Source organism: Hyaena hyaena, unplaced genomic scaffold (assembly GCF_003009895.1).
Source record: "Hyaena hyaena isolate Hyena2069 unplaced genomic scaffold, ASM300989v1 scaffold_70, whole genome shotgun sequence".
NCBI lineage: Eukaryota > Metazoa > Chordata > Mammalia > Carnivora > Hyaenidae > Hyaena > Hyaena hyaena.
The window spans coordinates 2,842,184-2,867,757 of record NW_024080701.1 but is presented as its reverse complement, the minus strand read 5'-3'; the positions used below and the strand labels follow the sequence as shown (position 1 = coordinate 2,867,757).

At 40.1% G+C, this 25,574-nt stretch overlaps 1 protein-coding gene across 5 annotated transcripts in view; it reads right to left on the bottom strand.

Moving 5' to 3' along the window:
• Positions 1–267: 267 nt before the first annotated feature.
• The window catches only part of GANC (glucosidase alpha, neutral C), a 76,857-nt gene continuing 51,550 nt past the window's right edge, over positions 268–25,574 (bottom strand). For 4 of the 5 annotated variants that reach the window (XM_039232730.1, XM_039232726.1, XM_039232727.1 and 1 more), the window contains 10 exons: positions 25,253–25,349; positions 20,443–20,544; positions 18,384–18,627; positions 16,617–16,681; positions 14,909–14,985; positions 11,113–11,187; positions 8,620–8,733; positions 7,036–7,148; positions 2,626–2,729; positions 268–2,031 (listed from right to left, as the gene is read on the bottom strand). In XM_039232730.1, coding sequence (XP_039088661.1) covers positions 1,922–2,031; positions 2,626–2,729; positions 7,036–7,148; positions 8,620–8,733; positions 11,113–11,187; positions 14,909–14,985; positions 16,617–16,681; positions 18,384–18,627; positions 20,443–20,544; positions 25,253–25,349 — 1,101 coding nt within the window. In that variant the 3' untranslated portion in view covers positions 268–1,921. The remainder of the gene's footprint in view (positions 2,032–2,625; positions 2,730–7,035; positions 7,149–8,619; positions 8,734–11,112; positions 11,188–14,908; positions 14,986–16,616; positions 16,682–18,383; positions 18,628–20,442; positions 20,545–25,252; positions 25,350–25,574) is intronic. The other variant, XM_039232731.1, reaches the window with a different exon arrangement.

Genomic DNA, 25,574 nt, shown 5'->3' with positions numbered 1-25,574 from the left:
GGTGAAAGTACCCAGTTTTCAGGTAGAGTCTTATTGTAGGTTGCTGAGGGAAGTTTGAAGCTGGGAAATGTGGCTTCAGCTAGTGTAGACTTCCTCCTTTTTCCTGAATTGCAAAACGTACAGAAATAGCAAAGAATCTGTGCATGTCTATGTGGTGCAAAGCTCAAATCCCACCTGATATAATAAAATGTGTCCACAGGAAATGCACAATGTTTACTACATCTGGAGGGAAGAGCCTGTCAGAATAGTAAATCAGAAACAAATACATTCAGTTCCCACTTTTAATCAATCAAATCCATCAGTTAACTAATTATAGCCAATAGCTACAGAAAGGCAAGTATAACGGTGCTCTGGCAGACAGAAGACAAACATAACATGCTCTGGAGGAACATGCACTCTAGCAGGGGAATAAGACAGACAAACCTGAGACATTAAGGGACTGTCCCTGAGGATGCTAGGAGAGCACGCATTATAAGTGGAGCAGCATTTCAGAGATGGGCAAAGTCACTGCACATGGGTACAGGGGCACGGGGGTGACAGGGGATTTGGAAAGGCTTAATGGAAAACCGGCATTTGAGTTGAGCCTCAATGGATGGTAAGATCTGCATGGGTAGGAGGAAGGTGGTGGATACCAGGGCCCAGGCACAGACGGCACAGAGATGGCAGTTGGCAAGTTGCTCAGTGGAGGAAACATGAAAATGTGCTGAGCATGTGAGGCTGCCCCACAGATGCAATAATGGGCAGTGAGGAGGCACTGGTGTCTCCAGAGCAGGAAGCAGCCCGAGGAACGGGTGTGCCATAAGGCTTTAGCCCATGCCAAGCATACTGGAGACTGGGGGGAGAAGGAAAACTTAGTAATACTGATCCTGTCTTTATTTAAAATTTTGATATTCTGTTTATCATGGATTTTTTTGCATTAATTTTGATTTCTAAAAATACGTTAAAGTATTTATTTTGATCATTGCATTTTTTTGACATCTCCTTAATTTTGTGCCTTACTTAACTCACCCTCATCCCAGCCCTGTGTTCTATTTCTGAAGTTCAGTAGTGGGGACATGGGTATTTATTTTATTATTAAATATAAACTGTAGCTTATGTTACAAGTCTTCTGTGGTCAATAAACAGTATTTAATAAAAACAATTAAGATAAATTACAATTTTAAGAAGATTAACTGGGAACTTTGAAGCCCAAAAAGTATGAAAGGGAAGGGAATCCTTTGTGCTTCAGAGTCAATCTTTAGGGGAGAGTAATTCCCTGTTGCTTCAGTGTATGCAGTGTAGGCAGAAAAGGGTGGTTTTGCCCACATCTAAGTGGGTGAAAGATGACTGGGGAGCACAAGAGGCTGCTGTCCCCTTGGAGACAGGCCTTGAGTAACTCAGCCACTGTAGCCAGACTGACCATGCTGCATGGCCTGAGGCAAGCTGCCACAAATGGACCACAAATGGTGGGCTTGGCCCACATCTCACACATAACAAATCCATCCAGGGTGCCTGGCTGGCTCAGTTGGTAGAGCATGCACCTCTTGATGAGTTCAAGCTCCACATTGAGGGTAGAGTTTACTTAAACACACACACACACACACACACAACCATCCAGCTGTGCTCAAAGAGAAACTACTCATCGGTCCACGGTGGTGACCACAGAGCCATGTCCAAGAAACAGGGGAAGATTAATGAACTCTAAATGTCTCAGGGCTACCTGTATCTAGAAGAAGAGGTGGTGTTTGACACAAAAAGTATTCCTAGTACCTCTAAAAAGGTAAAACCTGAAATCTGTTTTTGTTAGTAAAGTGGTGCCTAGTGAAAGCTGTTCTTAGCCAGAGAAGTCAATTAGCACACAGCACAAATCTCAGAAAAGGCCGAGGGAAAGGCTGAAAGGTGCAGGCTGCTTCCTGTGCCCATCACTGGGTGCACGTCACTGTCATTTGATGTGGACCTCCCAGTCAGTGCCGATGTTCAGTGACAGCTTCTCCAGGCTCAGGGTGGACATTGTGGCACAATATGTAAAAACCACAGGCTCATCTTTACCATCTAAATATCAAGACAATAACAGGAAAAGCTTGATGAATATCTAGGAGAGTAAAATCTTTCTTTTGAATCTAAAATATTTCTGACTTGGTCATAAAACCTTAAACCCCACTTAGGAAAATCCAGTTTAATAGCACTTTTATCCATGGACTTCCATGAATTTCTTAAACATTAAACACTCCATCGTTTGGTGTGCAAGACTGGTTGAGGAGAAACTGTCAGGAACAAAGTGATCTGCCCAAGAAGTTTGGCAGGTAAGACAGGAGATATCCCTTTAAGAAACTCTGTAAACATGGGTATGATTCTCTGCAGCTTCAGATAGCTACATTTAAAAAATATTCAGGGAAGCTACAATATTGTTCCAAGCCCCAAATAATTTCCCTTAGAAAAATGTTAACAGCTTACAGTTCACAGAAAGAATAGTAGATGAGGAGAAGCAGGATGGCTTTGCTCCTATTAGACACATGGGTATTTGACCAATTTATTTCAGAAAGTACAGGGGCCACTCAGCTCAGCACACTACATCAGTTTTAGGATAATCATCTCTTCACTGCAGATACGTCCATGTTTACAAAAACAAATGACCCGTTTCCTCACCAGATGAATAGGTGGTCACAGAAGATGGCTGCTTCTTGAGGCCTAGGACAAAGATCTGCTCCACCACACACTTGCTGGGATAATGACCTCTTTTGTCGGCACAACTGGAATAGATACAAAGGGCATTAAGGAAAGGCGAGGCATAGGGGTTTGGACTGGTTACTAGGTCAACATCCCAGCCTTGTGGGTTCCCTTCCCATCTTTCCCTGGGGAGGCAGGAACAATATGGTTGTCATATTTACTAGGATGAAGAAAAGGAAAAAGATAAGTCTGTGTACCCAGGACTGACTCACCAGTAGACAAACCAATCTCCCGTTAACAAGCCATTTGGAGAGAAATCACCTAAGGACACTCAAGTCTCAAATGTGACTTGCACTCTGCAATCAAATTTTAAGAAATCAGATACTTAATGAATTGTTGAATGGGTGAATAAATGGGATTAATCAGAACTTAAATTGAATTCTTTTTTATTTTTTAGAGAGGGAAGAAAAGGAAGATGGAGATAATAAGGAAGGAAGGTTCATGGAGTGATTGAAAAATACTCCAGAGAAATTCCAGACCAAGATGGTAATGTAAGAGGCCCCTGAATTTCTCTCTCCTTTCATGGATGTACTGAAAGTAAAGCTGCAGGTGGGGCAATTCCCTTCTGGAGATACAGAAACTAGCTGAGTGACTCCCATACACTGAGCAACTGAGAAAATACCCACATCAAAACAGGTAGGAAAGGCTGAGAACACACTCTTTCTCCCCACCCCCAGGACAGTACCATACAAGTGGGAGGGGAACTCCCAAATCCCAACTTCTCCCTAAAGAGTGAAGAGTTTGGACCACATTTTTAGTAACCCAGTTTTAAGGCCCCCATCTGAGGTATGAGCCCTCAAACCACCTATTAATAATTACTCTAAGTGTATTTGAACTAAATTCTCCAATCAGTGGAGACACGGTTGCTGAATGGTTAAAAAGCCAACACCCAGCTACATGCTGCCTGTAAGAGACCCACTTTAGCTTTAAGGACACATACAGAAGGAAAGTGAAGGGATGAAAAATGATATTCCATGCAAATGGAGACCAAAACCAGGCAGAGGTAGCTATATTTATATCCAACAAAACAGACTTTATGCCAAAAAACTGTAATAAGAGACAGCAAAGATCATTACATAAAGATAAAAGAGTCAATTCACCATATCAGATAAAGGGCTAGTATCCAAAATCTATAAGGAACTCACCAAACTCCACACCCGAAAAACAAACAACCCAGTGAAGAAATGGGCAGAAGATAAGAACAGACACTTCTCCAAAGAGGACATCCAGATGGCCAACAGACACATGAAATGATGTTCAGCATCCCTTCTCATCAGGGAAATACAAATCAAAACACACTGAGATACCACCTCACGCCAGTCAGAGTGGCTAAAACGAGCCAATCAGAGGACTTTAGATGCTGGCGAGGATGTGGAGAAATGGGCACCCTCCTACACTGTTGGTGGGAGTGTAAACTGGTGCAGCCCCTCTGGAAAACAGTGTGAAGGTTCCTCAAAAAATTAACAATAGAACTCCCCTATGACCTAGCAATAGCACTGCTAGGAATTTACCCAAGGGATACAGGAGTACTGATGCATAGGGGCACATATGCCCCAGTGTTCATAGCAGCACTCTCAACAATAGCCAAAACATGGACAGAACCTAAGTGTCCATCAATGGACGAATGGATCAAGAAGATGTGGTTTATTTATACGATGGAATACTACATGGCAATGAGAAAGAATGAAATCTGGCCATGTAGCAACATGGATGGAACTAGAAGGTGTTATGCTTAGCGAAATAAGTCAGGCAGAGAAAGACAGACACCATATGCTTCCACTTATAGGAGGATTAGGAGAAACATAGCAGAGGACTATGGGGGAGAAGAAGGAGAGAAATGGTTGGGGGAGGGGGGGGGAGGCAAACCATGAGAGACTCTTGAATGCAGAGAACAAACTGAGGGCTGATGGGGGTGGGGGAGAGGAGAAGGAGGGTGATGGGCATGGAGGAGGGCACTTGTGGGGATGAGCACTGGGTGTTATATGGAAACCAACTTGACAATAAACTATTTAATAAAAAAATAGACAAAGAGTCAATTCACTAAGAGGTTATAACATTTGTAAATATTTATGCACCTAATATCAAAACACCTAAATATGTAAAGCAAATATTAATAGATCTGAAGGTTGAAATAGACAGTAATACAATAATAGCAGGGAACTTCAGTACCCCACTTTCAACAGTGGATAGATCATCCAGACAGAAAATCAATATGGAAAACGTGGACTTAAACTACATGTTAGACCAAATAGATTAATAGATATATAGAGAACATTCCATTTAACAAGAGCAAAATACATATTCTTCCCAAGTACACATGGAACATTCTCTAGGATAGATCATATGTTTGACTAAAAAATAAGTCTTAACAGATTTAAAAAGACTAAAATTATATCAAGAATCTCTTATAACCATAAGAGTAGGAGAGTCAAAATCAATTACAAGAAGAAAACTGGAAAAGTCACAAATACTTGGGAGATTAAATAACATGCTCCTAAACAACAATAGGTCAAAGAGAAATCAAAAGGGAAATAAAATATCTTAGATAAAGTAAAATGGAAACACAACATGTCAAAGCTTACAGGATGCAGCAAAAGCAATTCTAAGAGGGGAGTTTATAGTAATAAATGCCTACATTAAGAAAAAGAAAAGATCTTAAATAAACAATCTAACTTTACATCTCAAGGAACTATAAAAAGAAGAACAAATTAAGCCCAAAGTTAGTAGGAGGAAGGAAACAACAAAAGTCAGAGTGAAAACAGATGGAACAGAGGCTAAGAAGACAATGTGAGATCAATGAAACTAAGAGCTAATTAAAAATAAATAAATAAACCAGAGTACCTGGCTGGCTCAGTCAGTAAAGCATGTGACTTTTGATCCTGGGGTTGTAAGGTCAAGCCTCACACTGGGTGTAGAGATTACTTAAAAAATAAAATATAAACAAAATATATAAACAAAATAGACGAATCTTTAGCTAGAGTTATCAACAAAAAGAGGACTCAAATAAGTAGGAAACTCACATATTACTGTATGTTAGCTATACTAGAATTTAAATAAATAAATAAAATAAGTGAAAGAGGAAATGTTACATTTGATACCTCAGAAATACTAAGGATCAAAAGAAACTACTAGGAATAATTACACACCAATAAAGTGGATAAGCTAGAAGAAATGGATAAATTCCTAGAAACCTACAACCTACCAATACTAAATCATGAAGAAATAGAAAATCTGAACAGATCAATTACTAGTAAGGATACTGAATCAGTAATCCAAAAAAATGCCAAGAAAGAAAAGTCCGGGATCAGATGGCTTTGCTATTGAATTACATCAAACATTTAAAGAATATCAGTCCTTTTCAAACTCATCCAAAGAATGGAACACTACCAAAGCTAGCAAGGACATGTATAAGAAAAGAAAGTTACAGGCCAATATCCTTGATGAACACAGATGAAGAATTCCTCAATGAAGGATCATACACCATGATGAAGTGGGATTTATTCCTGGGATACAGAGATGCTTCAGCATCCCAGGATGTGATACATTACATTAACAAAAGAAGGATAAAAATAATATGATTATTTCAGTAGGTACAGAAAAAGCATTTGACAAAATTCAACAGTCTTTCATGATAAAAATTCTTAACAAAATGAGTATAGAATGAATGTAACTCAACATAATAAAAGCTGTGTGACAAGCCCACAGCTAATATCATACTCAATGGAGAAAAGCTGAAACAAGATCAGAAAGAAGACAAGGATGCTGACTCCTCACCATTTTTGTTCAACATAGTACTGGACACCCTAGACAGAGCAATTAGGCAGGAAAAAGAAATAAAAGGTATCCAGATTGGAAAGGAAGTAGTAAAATTGATTCTATTTGCAAATGGAAAAAGAAAGAGGATGGTTAAACTTTAAGATATAAAATGAATAAGGTCTCAGAATCTAATGTATAAGATGGTGACCATAGTTGACAATACTATACTGTATAATTGAAATTTGCCAATAGAGGTACTTAAGTGTTCTCACTAAAACAAAACAACAAACAAACCAAAAAAGGTAAATATGTGAGGTGATGGATGAGGTAATTAACTTGATGGGGGGAATCCTTTTACAGTATATACATAGAGCAAATCACCATGTTGTACACTTTAAATATATTACAATTTTATTTGTCAATTATATCTTAGTGAAGCTAAAAAAAAGGAAAAATACTCCATAAATGGCCTTCATCATTACTGTTTTTAAATACTACCTTAAAATAACAGCTGTGCTTTTGAGGATAGCAAAGTTTATTTAAGAAAGCACACAACTTTTCAGCTGCTATTACCTGTTGATCAAAACACCTGACAAGAATGAAAACTTCCTATGCAAGAATTGCTTCTGGTGGAGGTACTGGAATGAATGGCCATCGTCAAGATACAATTCACCCACAGCAGAACCCTGGAGAGTGAATCAGAGAGAGAGAATGTGCTTATATAATAGCTCACTAGGAAAACAATGTCACCCACTAGAGGGATTAAAACATTTGTGAAAATTTTTATTAAACCAAAGCTTACTATTCAAACTGTGTAATGTCATCATACAAATATATACATTCAATGCACATTAGTGAATTAATATGAATAAGGAAGTCACATGAGAGGAGCACAAAGAGACCTTGCTGAAAAAAAAATTTTAATTTTTTTAATGTTTAGTTATTTCTGAGAGAGGGAGATATAGAGCATGAGCAGGGGAGGGGCAGAAAGAGAGGGAGACACAGAATCTGAAGCAGGCTCCAGACTCCGAGCTGTCAAAACAGAGCCGGATACAGGGCTCGAACTCATGAACTGTGAGATCATGACCTGAGCTGAAGTTGGCCACCCAGCCAACTGAGCCACCCATGCACCCCTGAAAAAAATTTAAACTGAAATATGGTAGTGGCATAGGTGACTTCTTTAAAAATAGTATCCTAGAATGTGACAACAGGTCAAGTAAAGTTCACAGAATAAAACAAAGCTAAAAACAATGTAGCATATGATAGATAAGATCAACTATCCTTATAAACCCTCTGTTTAGACAATGGAAGTTCCTACTTCCTTCAGTAGGAGGACCCCTTTGGCATGTCAAACAATGTCACAGCACTCCATGTGGCAGTTTATTGTTATTGACAATGTTTGACGTGCTATGGATATCGAGTCTCTTGTATTTATTTTGTTGTCTGAGGCTTATAGTTTGGCCCAAGAAGACATGTCTAAGTGAAGTAGATGGAAAAGAAAGATGTAAGAAAAAGAAAATTTAATTATTTTATAATATTTGTGTAAGAGTAAGAATTTGTGTTTAGTCTTTCAGAAGAATAAGAATTTGTGTTGGAACTGTATTTGGGCAAATGGACAGGAAAGGAATCTGCTATAGGTTTCATTTGGCTCAAAAGATCTTCTGAAAAGGACATACAAATTCTGGATCCTTCTAAGCTTTACCCCAGAAAATTTTAGTTGTTTGAGTCATCTGATGAGAACAGAGGTCACTGTGTGGGGTTGGTGTTTCTGAAATATTGCATAGATATAGGTACCCTCTTACAGGAGACTGAATTTTAGGGCTAATCCATGTAGCAGGCTGACTATGCCCAATCAGCATTTAGTCCAGTGGTAATCAACACCAACCTTAATGCCAAGTTGCAGAGCACCAAGGTCATGATGCTTCAGAGGAAACTGCTAACATTTCTAGTTCTTAGAGTTCTCTTAAGTACAATTCCAGGAAAGTCAGACAAGCTGGACAGTGAATCAGAAATGATTCAAACCATCAGAAGCACCCATCCCATAACTACTGGGGTTTATCATTTTTACATAGTGTCACATACTCAGAAGGCTACTACTCCTGTAAAGAGATAAAGTAGTAACGAATGAGATGTGTAAAGGTAACATTTCCCAAATACCTTAGTGCTGAGAGCCACCCGGAGTCCATATGGGCAATCAGTCATGTAGCCTGTGGATTTTCCTATAGTCGTCTTTATTGGTACTATACTTCCACCTCGTTGAAACACTGGTATCTACAACAGAACAATACTCTTGGGGAAGGAGTATTTGTATAAGGCAATTTCAAAGTAGAATCTAAAAATATTGAGAGACAGGAGATACAAAGCACGAGTGGGGGAGGGTCAGAGAGAGAGCAAGACACAGAATCTGAAGTAGGTTCCAGGCCCTGAGATGTCAGTACAAAGCCTGACATGGGGCTCGAACCCACAAACCGTGAGATCATGGCCTGAGCTGAATGCAGACACTTAACTGACTGAGCCACCCAGGCACCCCAAGACTCACGTTCTTTACAAATATAGACTCAAAAGCAAAATAAATTTGTGAGCACAAAGATGGAAAACAGGGAAGCCATGGCATTAAAAGGAAAAGAGTTCAAACACTAAAAAAATGGTTCATTTCTTATTAGGGAAACTTCTCACCCTTCATCAATTTGTTATCTATTCTGCCTATCCTATCAGTAGTTCCTATTTTGTATTTTTAATTTACTTGTCAACATAATACATGTTTCTTTCCAGGGCCCTGCTAAGGAGTGAGTTTTTCTGCTTGGGTAAGTAGGCCCACATGTATGTACGTGTGGATATAAAAAATTATAGTTTCTTGGTTTCTGGGAGATGACTTTGCCCTTACTCACTACAGTTCATACCCTTCCTATTCCCTGCATCCCTGAATCAGGGATGCCTGACTCAATTCTGAGAGTAAGTTTGCAAAACTTCTGTTATAGAAGCCACCAAAGGCACTTTAAGTGACTCTAACAAGTGTTATAGACATGGCCCATACCTATGGTTCTTCTGGAGCGGCATTCCCAGCATGGAAAGCCCTGGAGGTCTCCTGCCCCCCCATACGGTCCTCTGTAAGGAAGTCTCTAGATCATATGGCAGCCTGTACTTTGCTCTGAGTAAAGTACCAGAGGGAAAAAAGTACATGAATATAGATGTAGTTGGGTGTGAGGGTGGAGTAGTCAAGATGTCCACCCTCTGCCTGACTCAGAGTTGGCACCAAGAAGTAAAGCGCATTTATCTCTCCACCCTCATCAACTTCTTCTTTTCTTTTCTTTTTTTTCTCAAAGACCGAGGTAGTAAGTTAGTACAGAATGGGCTCTGAAGTGGGAGTGTAGCTGGCCTGGGTTCTTCTCTCAGTTCTGCCAAAATCTAGCCACAAGCCTGGACAAGTAATTTAACTTCTCTGAACTCAGTTTCTTCTCCTATAAGCATGAGAGACTGGAGTTGATGAATGTTAAGGTCTCTTCTAGATCTGAAAGTTGATATCTGAAATCATTTTATTATGGAGTTCATACTGCTTATGATGTTGTTTAAAAAAACAACATCAGTAAAGGTTTATTGCTCTTAACACTACTTAGGGCCTGCAGTAGTGGTTGTGATTTAGCTGCAAGAGCAAACTTCCCTTCACAAGTTCAGGTGGAATTGGGCCCCTGTGATTCTAACATCTAACCTGACAGCCTTCCCTTGCACCTAGAGGTCCAGGGTTACAACTGAAAACTCATGCTTTGTGACTTGGTCTGGTAGAAGGACATTTCATATGGTGTGTGTGGTGATCACGATTTTTACACAAATTTCAGCATTACTCTCTTTCTTACACATACAGAGGTAAATATATGGGGAAGAGTTGTTTGTCTTTGATGTTTCATATTGTGAGACCAGGCTATGTGTTTATGCTTTTTTTTTTTCAGTTTTTAACAACTTTATTGGTATGAATTTAATTCACATGCCATATGATTCAACCACTTAAAATGTACAATTAAATGTTTTTTAGCATATTGAGAGTCATGTACCCATCACCCCAATCAATTCTGAAACATTTTCCTCATCCCAAATAGAAACCCTGTACCCATTAGCAGTCATTCCCCATCGCTCCCAAACCCTCTCCCTGCCCCATCCTTATGCAACCATTAATCTGCTTTTTGACTCTTTCTACATGTGTTGTTATGCAGAACACTAATGTCCTTGGTTCTTGCTATCAGGCACATGTTATGGACTGAATGTTTGTGTCCCCACAAGATTCATATGTTGAAGCCCCAACCACCAATGTGACTATATTTGGGAACAGGGCCTTTAAAGAGGTATTTAAGGTTAAATGAGGTCGTAAAGTGAGGCCCTGATCTGATATGATTAGTGTCTATAAGGAGACACAAAACAGCGCATTCTCTCCCTCTGCCATGGGAGGACGCAGCAAGAAAGGGGCTGTCTACATGCCAGGAAGAGTCCTCACCAGGAAATGAATTGGTTGGCACCTTCACCTGGGACATCTAGCCTCCCGAACTGTGAGAAAATAAACTTTGGTTGGTTAAGCCACCCTGTCTATGGTATTTTATCATGGCAGTCCCAGCAGACTGATAGAACACAGCAGGTAAAAATTACAGCCTGAAAGTAACTTACAGAGTCCAAGGTTACTGGGATCTTCACAGTACATGCTCCTTCCCAACGACTACCTGATTTAGAGTCATACCAGACCTGAAAAGGAACAGATCTTAATGAAAGAGAGTGTGTGAGTAACTCTGCTCACAATTTCATTATTCAGTAAAACATCCATTTTTCTGGATTTCAAATACCCAGAAGGCTAATAAAATGAGCATATTTAAAAAAAAATCTGGAGTAGAAGTTAGAAAGAACATATGCTTTTAAGAAGGTCCCAAAGGACTAACCTAGTACTACGAAAGATTAAGTTGACTAAAAGGCCACTTATTTGTCCATCTGTCCACCCAAAAGCTATTTACTGAACGACCTACTACATGCCCAGCAGTGCTAGGCATACATGAATGAACAGAAAGACAGAGTTCCTGCCGTCATGGATTTTATAATTTGGTTGTCTTATAAACTTAATTTACTGTGTTTAGCAGTAAAAAAGACAATGGAAGAAAGGAAAAGCAATAACAAAGAAGAAAAGCACATTGCAAGCAAATAAATTATAAATGAGGTGGGAGAAAAGGAACATGTCAGAGAAGGAAACAGACCTTGGAGAAAGGCAAGTGGAAACTTGGATTGCTACTATGATATTTTTTTAAAGCAGAGTACAATTCACTGATAATGTTCAGATTCCTATCTGGGATACTCATCAAGGGGGTTTAGTTGCTGAAGTAACAGGAAGGTCCTACAAAGTAATTTGATGGAATCAATCCTTAAGTTCCCACCAGCAGCAGCATGGAAGCAAAAACTTCTTTTTCTTTCTTCTAGCCCGTATAATTTCTGGCAGCTGAGGAGTCTGTTTCGCAAATTCACCTCCTGGGATTACCACATCCTTTATATAGCTGTGCTGTTGAGTCTGTCACTGTCCTGCTGTGAATGTGAGAGGGCTGGGAGTTGACCATCCTCAGCTATAGTGAACTCTTAATTCAACAGGATCAACCCCCAACTTGTCTTGATGTATTAACCTTGGTTGGATTCAATTTGCTAATATTTTGTCAAGGATTTCTGCATCTGTGTTTATGAGGGATATAGTCTTAGCTTTCTCTTAGAATAATGTCTTTCTCTGGCAAATTCCAGTAGCCTTAGATAAAGAGTAGTGGGGGCGAAAGGTAAAAAAGGTATAGTGTACTGGTACTATATAAAAAGATCCGCAGCCTAGGAAGGGCAAACTGGTATAAAGTATCATGCAGATCAGACCTAGTGTTCAGTTATCAAACTCTTCACTAAGTACTTACTAAAGGCCTTCTACCCATCAGATACCCATCTGGATGCTCGGGATATAGAGTGAACATAACATATGAAAATCACTGCCCTTAAGAAGCTAACATTCTAAAGGGAGAGAAAGATAATAAATAAAACATGTAAATTAAATATCTAGAATGTTAAAGGCGCAGGTTCTATGGGAAAAATAAAGGATGAGGGCAGGTTGGACAGTACCGGGGCAGTGGGAGTGGTCTGTAATCTTAACTAGGTGGTCAGAGAAGGCCTCACTGAAAAAAAGCTATATGAAAAAAGACTTGAGGTAGAGGGAATGGGCCATCTAGAAACACGGGGAAAAGTGACAACAAGGGACTTTAGTAGCCCCCTTGCACAGTGCGATGTGATACTAGCTGACTGATGAAGCAAAGGGATTGGCTCACCTACCCAGGGTTTGTGAAGATGTAATGAGAGAAACAATCATAGAACGCTTCGGGAAATGATGTTCAAGGAATATGTTACATAGTCACAATGATGTGCTTGCAATGATGATAGATCATTAAGAACATATTTTTATTAGTCAAAAAATTAATTAAAAAATTAATTTGTGGCTAAGTCATAAGGGAGCTAGTTCCTCTTAACAGGAGCCTATTGCTTTGTTAATATCAAATTGCAAAACTCTTGGCAGAAGTGCTTGACAGGACGATTTATTTAGCTGTTATTGTTTACTTTGGTTTTTATTTGGCAGGGGAACCTTTGTAAAGAGCTCTCATCTTCAGAACTGCAAATTACTGGAGAAACCAAGAGGAAAGAACATAATTCATGACCATTCTAAAGAAAAGCCAGGGTACTGCCATATCACTAATGACATGCATAGTGGGTTGAATGGTGGCCCCGCAAAACAGTACATGTACTTCCTAATCCCTAGGACTGAATATTCCTTCCTGTGGTAACAAATTTGATCTTGAGAGTAGAAGATTATCTGGGATTATCCAGATGGGTCCTAAATGTCATCTCAAGGGTCCTCATATGAGAGACAGAAGAGGAGACACAGACACACACAGGAGAAGCTGCTGTGACGATGGTGGCATAGAGTAAGTGATGTGCTGTGGCCACAAAGCTAGGAACCACAAGGACGCAGGCAGCCACCAGAAATGAGGAGACAGGCATGGAATAGATTCTCCTTCAGGACTTCCGGGAGGAACCAACCCTGCTGACACCTTGATTTTGGGCTTCAAGCTTCCAGAACTGGGAGAGAATACATTTTTGCTGTATTGAGCCACCTGGTTTGTGGTCATTTTTACACCAGCCTCAGGAAATGAATATAGCAGCTCCACTGGTAAAGCTAGCTGGAGAGAGCACTCCGGCGCTGGATGTTTCATGGTGTTGCCACGCTGGCACTCGACAGGACTGAGCAGCAAGCATGGTCCGGCTCAGCTACCTCACCACCTGCCTTGACGGTCTGGGAATATACTGACACAGACGTCTCACATCAGTCTGGTAAGCTTCATGGCTCCTCCTACTGCCTGCGGAGGCCTGTGGCGATATTCAGTGCTCAAGGACTCCCTCCTGGGTCTGTCTCCTTGTTGCTCTCCATTCCATACCTTCTTTCCCTGGTCTGGTGCCCCAAGTTCCTGCCCTGCCTCTTCTCCTGACCCCTTTGCACATGTCCCTGGTCTGTCTCTGGAGGCTATTGCTGTTACTGCTCGGGGCTCTCTGCTTGGCAGGCCATGAGCCAATCCCACCTCTTCCCTGTGCCCTGCCTGGGTTCAGTGTCCTAGGCTCCAGCAGTCCAGGGTGGTATTTTATACAGTGATAATAATTAATGACAATAGCATATAAAAGAACTGGGAAGCTGGGGAGGGGCACAAAGGAAGTTACCGTTGTTACTTTTTCCCCACTTAGGCAAGAGCCTGGAGACAGACAGCTTTTGGTACCAAAATTTAGGATTTAGATAGGGCCAGAACCAATGAACAAAGTCTCTTCTTACTTACTTTTCCCCCAGACACTCACACCTTTTAGTAGACGGAAGATTTCTTCCTACTCAAAGCTTCTATATGTTAACAAGGAGTCACTTACACAAGTCAAAGGGTGAAGGTAAAGAACTTCTCACCCCCACCCCCACCCGGTGTTGTCACCTCTTCATTTTTCTCCTCTTACATTATGTTTTTTTTTTTTTTAAATGTTTATTTATTTTTGAGAGAGAGATAGAGACAGCATGAACAGAGGAGGGTCAGAGAGAGAGGGAGACACAGAATCAGAAGACAGTCTCCAGGATCTGAGCTAGCTGTCAGCACAGAGCCTGATGAGGGGCTCAAACCCATGAACCGTAAGATCATGACCTGAGCTGAAGTCGGATGCTTAACTGACTGAGCTACCCAAGCGCACCTCATTACGTTTCTTAACCTCTGAGATCACGATTTACCAGACTCTTCAGTTGCTATAGTCATTTGGGCTGTCTTCCCAACTGCATGATGCAGAAATCTATGTCCTAACAGGGGCTAATTTGTCAGAGTGAACGGGGAAGATATGAGACATGTAAGATCTGTGGCTGTTTGTCATTTATTCTTACCTCATTTGATCCTGGCAGAAACACACTGACTGTGGTGGCTTTTGGTTCTGTGACTGGATGGACCAGTAAAGCACTTCCTGAAAAACAGAGAGGACATAAAGCTGAATATCATTTTAAGAGGTCTGAAAGCACCCTTCTCCCCCGCGTGCTTTTGTGGTTGTAGAGACCACTTAACTACGAACTTTGTAAAAATAGAGACCTTGATGAATTGAACCAATGATTCATCAGAGTGATGCATTGTTAGAGAGGGGACCAGTGCTCAAAATGGGGACTGTGTTCTTACCGCTCACTAATCTATTTATGGCATATAAGTGTCACAGGGAGGGACCCTGCTGCTGTCTATCACAGTCTCCTTCTTCGCACAGCTGTTCGTGTGTCAGGAGTCTGGAGGAGCCATGGCACTTCTCCAAGTGTGTCACTGTTTGCTGTCAGTGACTTTGAAAATGTGAGCCTACAACTGTTATCCAGATGTGCTCAGCATGGATAGGAGTGTATCTGTGGGTAGTTATCATTAGGAAGGCTGGAATTCTCTTAAAGGCAATCTGGATTATTAACTTTGTTTTGACCATGGCACCATATGTTTATAAATTTCACCCATTTATGAATTCATTCTTGAATTCTACAAATATTTACTGAGTTCTGGATGAGTGCCAGGCATTATGGTAGGCTTTAGACATATAGTGGCAAATAAGACAGACAATGTCCCTGTCCTCATGGGACATGTCTGCAGCTAGTAAAGACAGTTATTAAACAAGTAATTATATATTAGAGTCGGGAGAAATACCAAAAAGGCAAAAGCACAAAATAGAATAAAAGTTACGTAATAAGAGAGACTGACTTTGACTAAATTTAGGTGTAATTAGGTATTAGAAGCAATTCTGGTCAGGAAATGTTCCCCAAGGAAGTAGCTATTTAAACTGAGACTTAAGAATGAGTGGAGGAGCGCCTGGGTGGGTCAGTTGGTTAAGCTTCCAACTTCGGCTCAGATCATAATCTTACGGTTTGTGAGTTTGAGCCCCACGTTGGGCTCTGTGCTTGACAGTTCAGAGCCTGGAGCCTCCTTCAGATTCTGTGTCTTCCCCTCTCCCTGCCTCTTCCATGCTCATGCTGTCTCTCTGTGTCTCTCAATAATAAATAAAAATATTAAAAAATTTTATATATATAAAAAAAAGAATGAGTGGAGATGTAGCGCAAGGCTTTTTACGTTTTAGGATTTCCATTCTTTAGAAACAGGATTCACCTTTTGGGCAACTCTCTGTTGAGCATGGTTTCTTGAGTCCTATTCCCAAGATGATAAACATCACTATCCTGTATTTGGTGGTCAACCCTTGTTAAAGAAGAGGTCAACAACAACAACAATAACAAACAACCCTATTTTGCATATGAAGTAAGCTCTCTGAGTCTTTATTGTGTGTAACCATCTGGTCTACTGTCTTCTACTTCCATTCCCTATAGTGGTATCATAAGGCTTATGAGTGAACCAGAACAAGAACTTGAAATTGCATCCATGAATAGAATGGATTTATATGAAGTTAACAATAATGTAACTATAATTACATTAATATACTAAAAATCTTAATGACAGAATTACATTTTATGTTTTGGCTCTCTTGAGATTAGGGATTATTTTAGTGCTCTTACACTAGGAAAAGAACAAAAACATAATTACAGTATTTGTCATAATGATAATTAATCAAGGACTGCTTACCCAGCATGTATTCATCTTCCACACCAAAAGTGTTTAATTCCTCTGGGAACTCTATCCATAGAGGCCTGGGGAAAGAAAAAAAAATTCTTACCTCAATATCATTAGATGTTTTATTACTTTTAAATCACTTATATTTTCAGTTTTATAACTACTCAAAGGAAACTGGAAAAAGCCAGAGAGCCAAGACTCCTCTCACATGATTTAAGATTTTACGAGCAGTTGCTAGGATTACTATATATTGTTCTAACATGAAAGAGCTATCTACTCGCTGGAACGTTCCAATGAAAGATTGAGAATTCTGGTATGTACAATTTTTCCTTCCAATTGTTGAGCACTAAATACTACTCTGAAGGCAGAATCAGAGCTGTTGGCATGCCTAACACATTCAGTGTGGACCAAATTAAATGTGTGTAAAACCGTATTTTATGATGATGTAAAATCTGTGCATGTGTTCATTCTGTCACTGCCTTCCATGCATCCTTAATTATTATCTATATTAAATAAAAAGAACTGATTTTGTTTTCAAGGTGGCAACATTTTTGGAGGGTTGAGAAACAGTTGTGTATGGTTCTATTATTACTATTGTTTTATACAACTATCTAGGAGGCATTTGGGCTTATAAAGATAAAATCTTCAACATCTGTGTATTTGGATATCGACTTAATGGTTCTAATGTTTTTTTTCCAACCTCATGAGTAAAGGATATTTTTTAGTAAGATAAACTTAGTTTATTCACTAGCCTTTGTAATAATATATTCCTTTCCTACTGAATAGTAACAAAGCAGTAGTTTTTCAGTCTGGCTGATGTCTAGCAACACTAGGGAAATTTCTAACAAATACAGATCCTGAGGCCTACCCAAGGTGTTTCCTAGTAGGTTTGGAGGTATGGCCTTGGAATCTATAGTTTTTTTTTAATTAAAAAAAATTTTTTTAAAAATGTTTTCTATTTATTTCTGAGAGGGAGGGAGAGAGAGAGAGAGAGAGAGAGAGAGAGAGACAGCTGAGCAGGGGAGGGTCAGAGAGAGAGGGAGATACAGAATCTGAAGCAGGCTCCAGGCCCTGAGCTAGCAGTCAGCACAGAGCGCGATGAGGGGCTCGAACCCACGAACCTTCATGACCTGAGCTGAAGTCGGACGCTTAACCGACTGATCATGACCTCTGCTGAAGTTGGACGCTTAACTGACTGAGCCGCCCAGGCACCCCTGGAATCTATAGTTTTAAAAAGCTCCTCAGTGGTTCTGATCTGAGCCAGGTTTAGGAAGTGCTGATCTGGAAGCCTTGGTGTGCTATGTGTGTGTCTTTATCGTTTTGTTACCTAGAAAGTCCATTTTTCACACCCTGCCTCCAAAATATAATCAGAATATAATTTATACACCGGGAAAAATGTTCGCCTACAACTCGGAATGGTTTAGCCCTAAGACTAAGACCCAAGACCAGTAGAATAAGTTGCTCTTCCTGAGAGGATGGCTTGTGGGTTAAACCACGAATTCAGTTACAAGTCACTTCCTTTTCCTTTGAAAAATCTGTATTTCTGTCCCCTACCAAATATTAACACTTGAATTACAAAGCAGCAGGGGATCTGGATTTTCTTTGACCTCAACGCCTTGGCCTGCTCACAGCTGGTGCTCAGTAATCTGATTGACACCTGATTAAACACCGGGCTTTTCTCTTGAAATCACTGTGTAATTAACTGAATTCCCCAACGGCTAGGGGATTTTTCTGGCGTAGACTAGTTTCTGGGGCCCACAACTGGTGCAGCCCATTTACCTCATTATGGGTTCGGCAGCCACATGTACACGGTAGAACAAAGAATACCAATAGGGCAGGAGGGTGTAGCGCTGTCTGATGGCTTCTCGGATGAGTCGGGTGTGCTCCTCCCCAAAGAGCCAGGGTTCCCGACGCTTGGTGTTCATGGTCGCATGGCCCCGGAAGAAGGGCTGGTAGGCTCCTGCCTGGTACCAGCGCACTAGCAGCTCTGCTTCTGGATTCCCGATGAAGCCGCCTACATCAGCTGGTTAGTCAAAGAAAGGCCGAGTGAGGCAACCAGTCTTCTAACAAATGTTGCACACAGGTAAAATAAGGGCTTAAAAACTGACAGGATAAATGCACTGTATGTACACTCAAAATGACAGGATAAAATTGTGGCCTGAAATTAGGGAGCACATATTTAAAACCTCAGCCTGTTTGGGGGGCTGACAATATTTTCTTCGACTACTCTTTTCTTGTCCAAAGGTCAGAGGTTTTACTGCAAGACTGACATTTCTGTTATGTTCCCAAACCCAGAAATCGCAAAAGGTTGACCTGACTCATTTAAGTGTGTTTAGGGCTGGGGTAGGAGGTTGGCAATAGATCGATCTCCTTTTGAAAGCAACAGATGAAGCAAGATAAAAATTATTGAACTAAAGAAAAACAGACAATCAGAATTGGAGATTTGGGGAGAATGTCATGCTTGGTCCTTAAGGAGGATACATATTTCTTGTATGAGGACCAATACCATAAGAAACGCATCTATCAAAATGTGTGTGACATTAAGTTGCTTCTATTCCTACAGAAAACAAGGAGCAGCTGGAACTAGTCCTGCTGAGCACCTTCCACACTGAGCTTTCTCATTGAGGAGAATTACTAGGATTTAGGGAAGGCAGCCCATCAGGGAATTGTATTTTAGCTAACTTTATCTTTCCCAAGGGCATATCTTTTTTTTTATTATTTTTTATTTTTTTAATTTTTTTATTTTTTATTTATTTTTAGGAGAGAGAGAGAGAGACAGCGTGAGCAGGGGAGGGTCAGAGAGAGAGGGAGACACAGACTCCGAAACAGGCTCCAGGCTCTGAGCTGGCAGCCAGCACAGACCCCGATGCGGGGCTCGAACCCACGAACCGCGAGATCATGACCTAAGTGAAAGTCAGACGCTTAACCGACTAAGCCACCCAGGCGCCCCCCCCCTTTTTTTTTTTTAACAGTTAAAGTATGTCATACAATTTTATTTCATTTCATTTTATTTTTTTTTTAATTTTTTTAATGTTTTATTTATGTCTAGGAGAGAGAGAGAGACAGCGTGAGCAGGGGACGGTCAGAGAGAGAGGGAGTCACAGACTCTGAAACAGGCTCCAGGCTCTGAGCTGGCGGTCAGCACAGAGCCCGATGCGGGGCTCGAACCCACGAACCGCGAGATCACGACCTAAGCGAAAGTCGGACGCTTAACCTTCTAAGCCACCCAGGTGCCCCTGTCATACAATTTTAAACCTGCTTAGTAAAAAGGATTTCTGTAAGGCTTATCTCTGATTTGCTAAATTCTTGGTCCTTCTCTCCATTTTTCTCACTTTGAAGAAGAAAAGGTAGGTTTCAGGAAAAGAAACTCAATTATCAAGAGCAACTAAGAAGGAATCAGAGAAAGAGGGAAAGAGGCATTTGGGCTCTCTGATGACTTAAAAAAATTTTTTTTTAATGTTTAGTTTTGAGAGAGAGAAAGAGAAAGTGTGAGCAGGGGTGAAGGAGGGCCAAAGAGAGGGCTCCAGGCTATCAGCACAGACCCCAGCGTGGGGCTCAAACTCACAGACTGTGAGATCATGACCTTCTGGGCTGAAGTTACACACTTAACCAACTGAGCCACCCAGGAGCCCCGGGCTCTCTGATGACTTTATTTCATGTCCTCATTTCACACATGACACAAACAGCTTGGCAGTATCCCTTCACTTTCCTCATTTTCTTTTTCCCACAGTTATCCCTCCAAAAGCAGCTAATGAGCAGGCATCTGTGACCAGCTTTGATGGAGAAACACCCTAGATTTTTATTTTCTCTCACTTCAAGCTTGCGGATATCATCGTACCTCCACAGAAAGAGATCCCAGTAACGCTGAGGGTGAGTAACATAGGGATAGAAATTTTCAGGTAGCTCCATTCTGCCGTGTTGTCACCTGTCCACACAGCACCTTTGATCACCAGTAACAAGGTATTAAAAAAAAAGATCACAAATCAGCTCATGCACTCCATTTCATAGATTCCTTATTTGAGATAGACAAATTAATGTAAAGGAAAGCATTTCTTTCTTACCTTAAAATACAAAAATTCTGCTTTCTACAATGAAAAGATACTGATTTCCTAATGTGAAAAAGTTCTTAAGATCCACCAAACATTTGTGAAAATATTCTGAAATTGCACTGATTTTTAAAGTATAACTCAGGGCGCCTGGTGGCTCAGTCGGTTAAGCTGACTTCAGCTCAGGTCAGATCTCATGGTTCGTGGGTTCAAGCCCCTCATCGGGCTCTGTGCTGACAGTTCAGAGCCTGGAGCCTGTTTCAGATTCTGTGTCTCCCTCTCTCTCTGCCCCTCCCCCACTCATGCTCTGTCTCAAAAATAAATAAACTATATAAAAAAATTTTTAAAAATAAGGTATAACTCAAATCTGATTTTAGGGGAAACATTAAAAAAATAATCTTTACTGAAATATAATTCATATATAAGTGTGCCTATTTTAAGTGAAGAGTGTGAGTTCTGAAACCTGTCACTGTCACCACAAGCAGGGTACAGACCCATGTCCATAATTGTAAATGATCACTTGGGCTTCTTTGCAGTCAGTAAGCCTCCACTTTATCTAACAATTGATCTGATTTCTACAAGTCTTTTCTAGAATTTCATATACATGGAAATATACTATTTTGGGTTCTAGCTTTTTTCAGTCAGCATAATGTTATAGTTTATCTTTTTTATTTGCTGAATAGTGTTCCATAGTATGAATCTACCATAGGTTTATCCACTCATCTATTGATGGACATTTGGATTCTTTGCAAGTCTTGGCTATTGTGAATGAAGCTGCTATAAACATTTGGGTCCTGATCGCATGACCTATGTTTTCATTTCTCTTGGGTGAGTATCTGGGAGTGGAATTGCTGGGTCTGTTTTCAGTGTATGTTGTACACTTTAAGAAAACTTCAGGGGTGCTTGGGTGGCTTAGTCGGTTAAGCGTCCGACTTTCACTTAGGTCATGATCTCGCGGTTCGTGGGTTTGAGCCCCGCGTCGGGCTCTGTGCTGACTGCCAGCTCAGAGCCTGGAGCCTGTTTCATTCTGTGACTCCCTCTCTCTCTGACCCTCCCCTGCTCACGCTGTCTCTCTTTCTCTCTCCTAGAAATAAATAAAACATTAAAAAAAAAAAAAAAAGAAAACTTCAAACTGTTTGGCATAGTGGTTGTACTACTTTTACATTATCAATATATGACAATTTCAGTTGCTCTACATTCTTGGCAATACTTGGTAGTGTGTCTTTTTAAATTTTTTTCTTAAAAATTAATTTATTTAGAGAGAGAGAGTGAGAGGGGGAGGAGCAGAGAAAGGGGGGAGAGAGAGAGAGAGAGAGAGAGAGAGAGAGAGAGAGAGAGAGAGAATCCCAAGCAGGCTCCACACTCTCAGCATGGAGCCCAGTGTGGGGCTCCAACTCAAAAACCATGAGATCATGACCCCAGTCAAAACCATGAGTTGGACGTTTGACTGACTGAGCCACCTGGGTGCCCTGGTAGTGTGTCTTTTTAATTCTAGCTACTGTAATGGATGTGTAGTGGTGTCTCTCTGTGGTTTTAATTTCTATTTCCCTAAAAACTAATGATTTTGAGCATCTTTTCATGTATTTATTGATCATTCATATGTTTTCTTTTATAAAGAGTCTATCCATATGTTTTGCTTATTTGTAACAGTAGATGTCTTTTTATTATTGATTTCCTTAAAAATTTTTTAATGTTTATTTATTTTTGAGAGAGAGAGTGTGTGTTATGAGCAGGGGAGGGACAGAGAGAGAGGGAGACACAGAATGGAAGCAGGCTCCAGGCTTTGAGCTGTCAGCACAGAGTCCATTATGGGGCTTGAACAAACTGTGAGATCATGACCTGAGTCAAAGTTGGATGCTTAACCTACTAAGCCACCCAGGTGCCCCTGACTTTCATTTTCTTAATCTCTTTGAAAAGGTAGAAGTTGTCAAGTTTGATAAAGTCCACCTTAGCATTTTTCTTCTTTTATGGTTCATGCTTTTTGTGTTCTATCCAAGAAATCTTGTTTACCTCCAAGTCACAAAGATTTTTTATGTTTCCCTTTAGAAGTTTTTTGTTTTATCTGTTATAGTTAAGGTTTATATTGCATTTTGAATTAATTTTTGTGTATGGTAAGAAGTAAGGGTCAAGAATCAAGGTTCTTTCCTTTCCCTACCTCCCTACCCAGATTTCTGATACCATTATTGAAAAACTCCTCTTTCTACTGAATTGCCTTGGCAACTCTGGTCCTATTAATTAATCATATGTGTGTTGGGCTCTTTCTGGATTCTTTATTCTGTTCCATTGATTTTTATGCCTATTCCTCCACCCTACTCTATTATTTAAGAGGAGTGGTACAGACTGTCTAAGGGGCATTATAACAGTAGCAAGAACAATAGTTAACATGTATCAAGCCTGTGTAGAGGCAGGTGGTGCTACTTGGCTTGTGGTAGCTACTTAGTCATCACAACACTAGTTAACTTCATTTTACAGATGAGGGGAAACAGGGCCAACAGTGGATTAAAATACACAGTTACTAGTAAGAGGGGCAGGATTTGAGCCCAGGTAGTCTGACTATAAAGCCACTGCTCTTGATCATTGTATAGTTGATACGAGATTGTGAAGATCAATTATAAACCACTAAAGAGACTCACAAAAGAAAAATATCTTATTTTACCAAATCTAAATTAGTCCTGAAGCATTTTTGTCTGTCTTCTACCAAAATAGCTTTGGTAGCTATTTTTTTTTCTTCCATAGAAATTTTAGGTTGTCCGATGGCCAGTGAAGAAAAATATTTTCAAGGGACTGTTTTTTTTTAAAGGTACCCTAATAATTTCTCTTTGACTTTAAATGAGACAAAATGATTTTGAAATCAATGTGGCAGCATTCTGGTCAAGACAGAAAGTTCCTTTATGCACGCAGATGTTTTCATGTGTCATATGGGTGTTTAGTCAGAAGCGCTCTCTGGTTATTGGTCTAAGCATAAAATTTAACACAGTAATGTTCTTGGTAATGCCTCACTTGCTGCACTTTGGGGCAGGCTGATACTTTCACAAAGAGTACTGAAGACTAGGCAGTAGACCGATATTTAAGAGATCAGAGATTACTTACTATTCTACCTTTTATCTTTTTTTAACTGCTACTTATTAGTACTTTCATCAAAAATACTTGACTTTTTAGGGGCCCCTGGGTGTCTCAGTTGGTTAAGCATCTGACTTTGGCTCAGGCATGATCTTGTAGTCTAAGAGTTTGAGCCCCAAGTTGGGTTCTGTGCTGATAGCTCAGAGCCTGGAACCTGCTTCGGATTCCGCGTCTCCCTCTCTTTCTGCCCTTCCCTTGCTTGTGCTCTCTCTCTTTCTCTTTCTCTCTAAAAACCAAAATACACATTAAAAATTTTTTAAAAAATACTTGACTTTAAAAAAAATACTTATTTTGAGAGAGAGAGAGAGAGAGAGAGAGAGAGAATGTATGTGAGTGGGAAAGGGGCAGGGAGAGAGGGAGAGAATCCTAAGAGGGAGAGAGAGAATCTGTCAGCTCAGAGCCCGATGCAGGGCTCGAACTCATGAACTGTGCTATCATGACTGAGCCGAAACCAAGAATGGGATGCTTAACCAACCGAGCTATCCAGGCACCCCAATACTTGACATTTTTTAAGTGGTTAAAAATGATTCTTGTAGCGAATTTGGAAACTAGAGAGGTAAAAAGAAGAAAATTAAAAAGCACTCATAATCACCAAGGTACTAAATTTATTGATTGCTATCTCTATTTTTTAAACAAAATTGTGATAACATACTGTAAAAACATTTAAGCATTCTGGTTTCCCCCCATTTATCATGTCACAAACATTTGCTTATGCAATTAAGTGGTACTATTTTAAATAGCCTTATGATAGTCTATTATATGGATATAGCATACTTTTATAAATATTCCCTTATTTGGATTTTCTTTCTTTTTCTGTTTAAAGGACTAATGCTGGTGAGTATCTCTGTGTGTGAATCTTTGCCTGAGATAACAATATTGTGGCCTTTTCCAGAGAACCACAGGGGTTGGTTTTCAGGGCTGGCGGAGGAAGCCCAATAATGTCTACGATACAGTAAAGGCTGGACTCTTCAAACTAAAACCCAAGATCCTAGTTATTTATTCAAGGCTAGGAGACTTAAAATAGTGTTCCTGCTGGAAGGTGGTTATGTTGAATTAGCTAGTAAACTGAATCCAGTTATAGATGACCCTGACCACAAGCAACAGCCAGGTCTATTTTAAGTCATATTGCTAAGTGGAACAGGTGGCTGAAGGAATGTGTAAGAAGTATATTTCCCCTGGTTTAGGTAAATCAAATAGACAGAATCAGAGATGACCATCCTAGCAAACTGAGATACTCTGAAGTCATTCCCCCAGCAACTAAGTGGACATTTCTTCAGTGGGAAACAAGTAACTAAACTTAATTAAAATTAATGTATTTGTCTCACAGGACAAAAGGCATGCTTCATGGAATGTCATTTGCTACAATCCTAGGCCTGCCAGTGGCCACTGGAAAAAAGGCATCAACACAGTAGCACAATACACCATAAAAAAAATGTTTGCTAATTTATGTTTTTTAGTCTCATCATATGAGCCATTCCTTACCATACTTTTGTGATCCAGCAAAGAAAGAACGTGTAAGAACAAAAGGTCTCTCCGTGCCTTTAGATCGCTGTATCAGTCCTTCTGCAGTAGCCATTTGCTACAAAGGCAAAGGAGAAAGATTTCAAAGAGATGATTAGATTAGGGTGTTGTGCAGACATCCGTAATAAGGTATTGGACATGCAAAACTAAATAGTAGGTGGGAATGGAAAATGGAAAATATTAAATCGATCAAATAATTTTCATAATGTAATGAAACTACTCTAAACTCCCCTATTAAAAGTGGAAATTTTTCTTGGATTAAAATAGCAATGAAATAATAGTA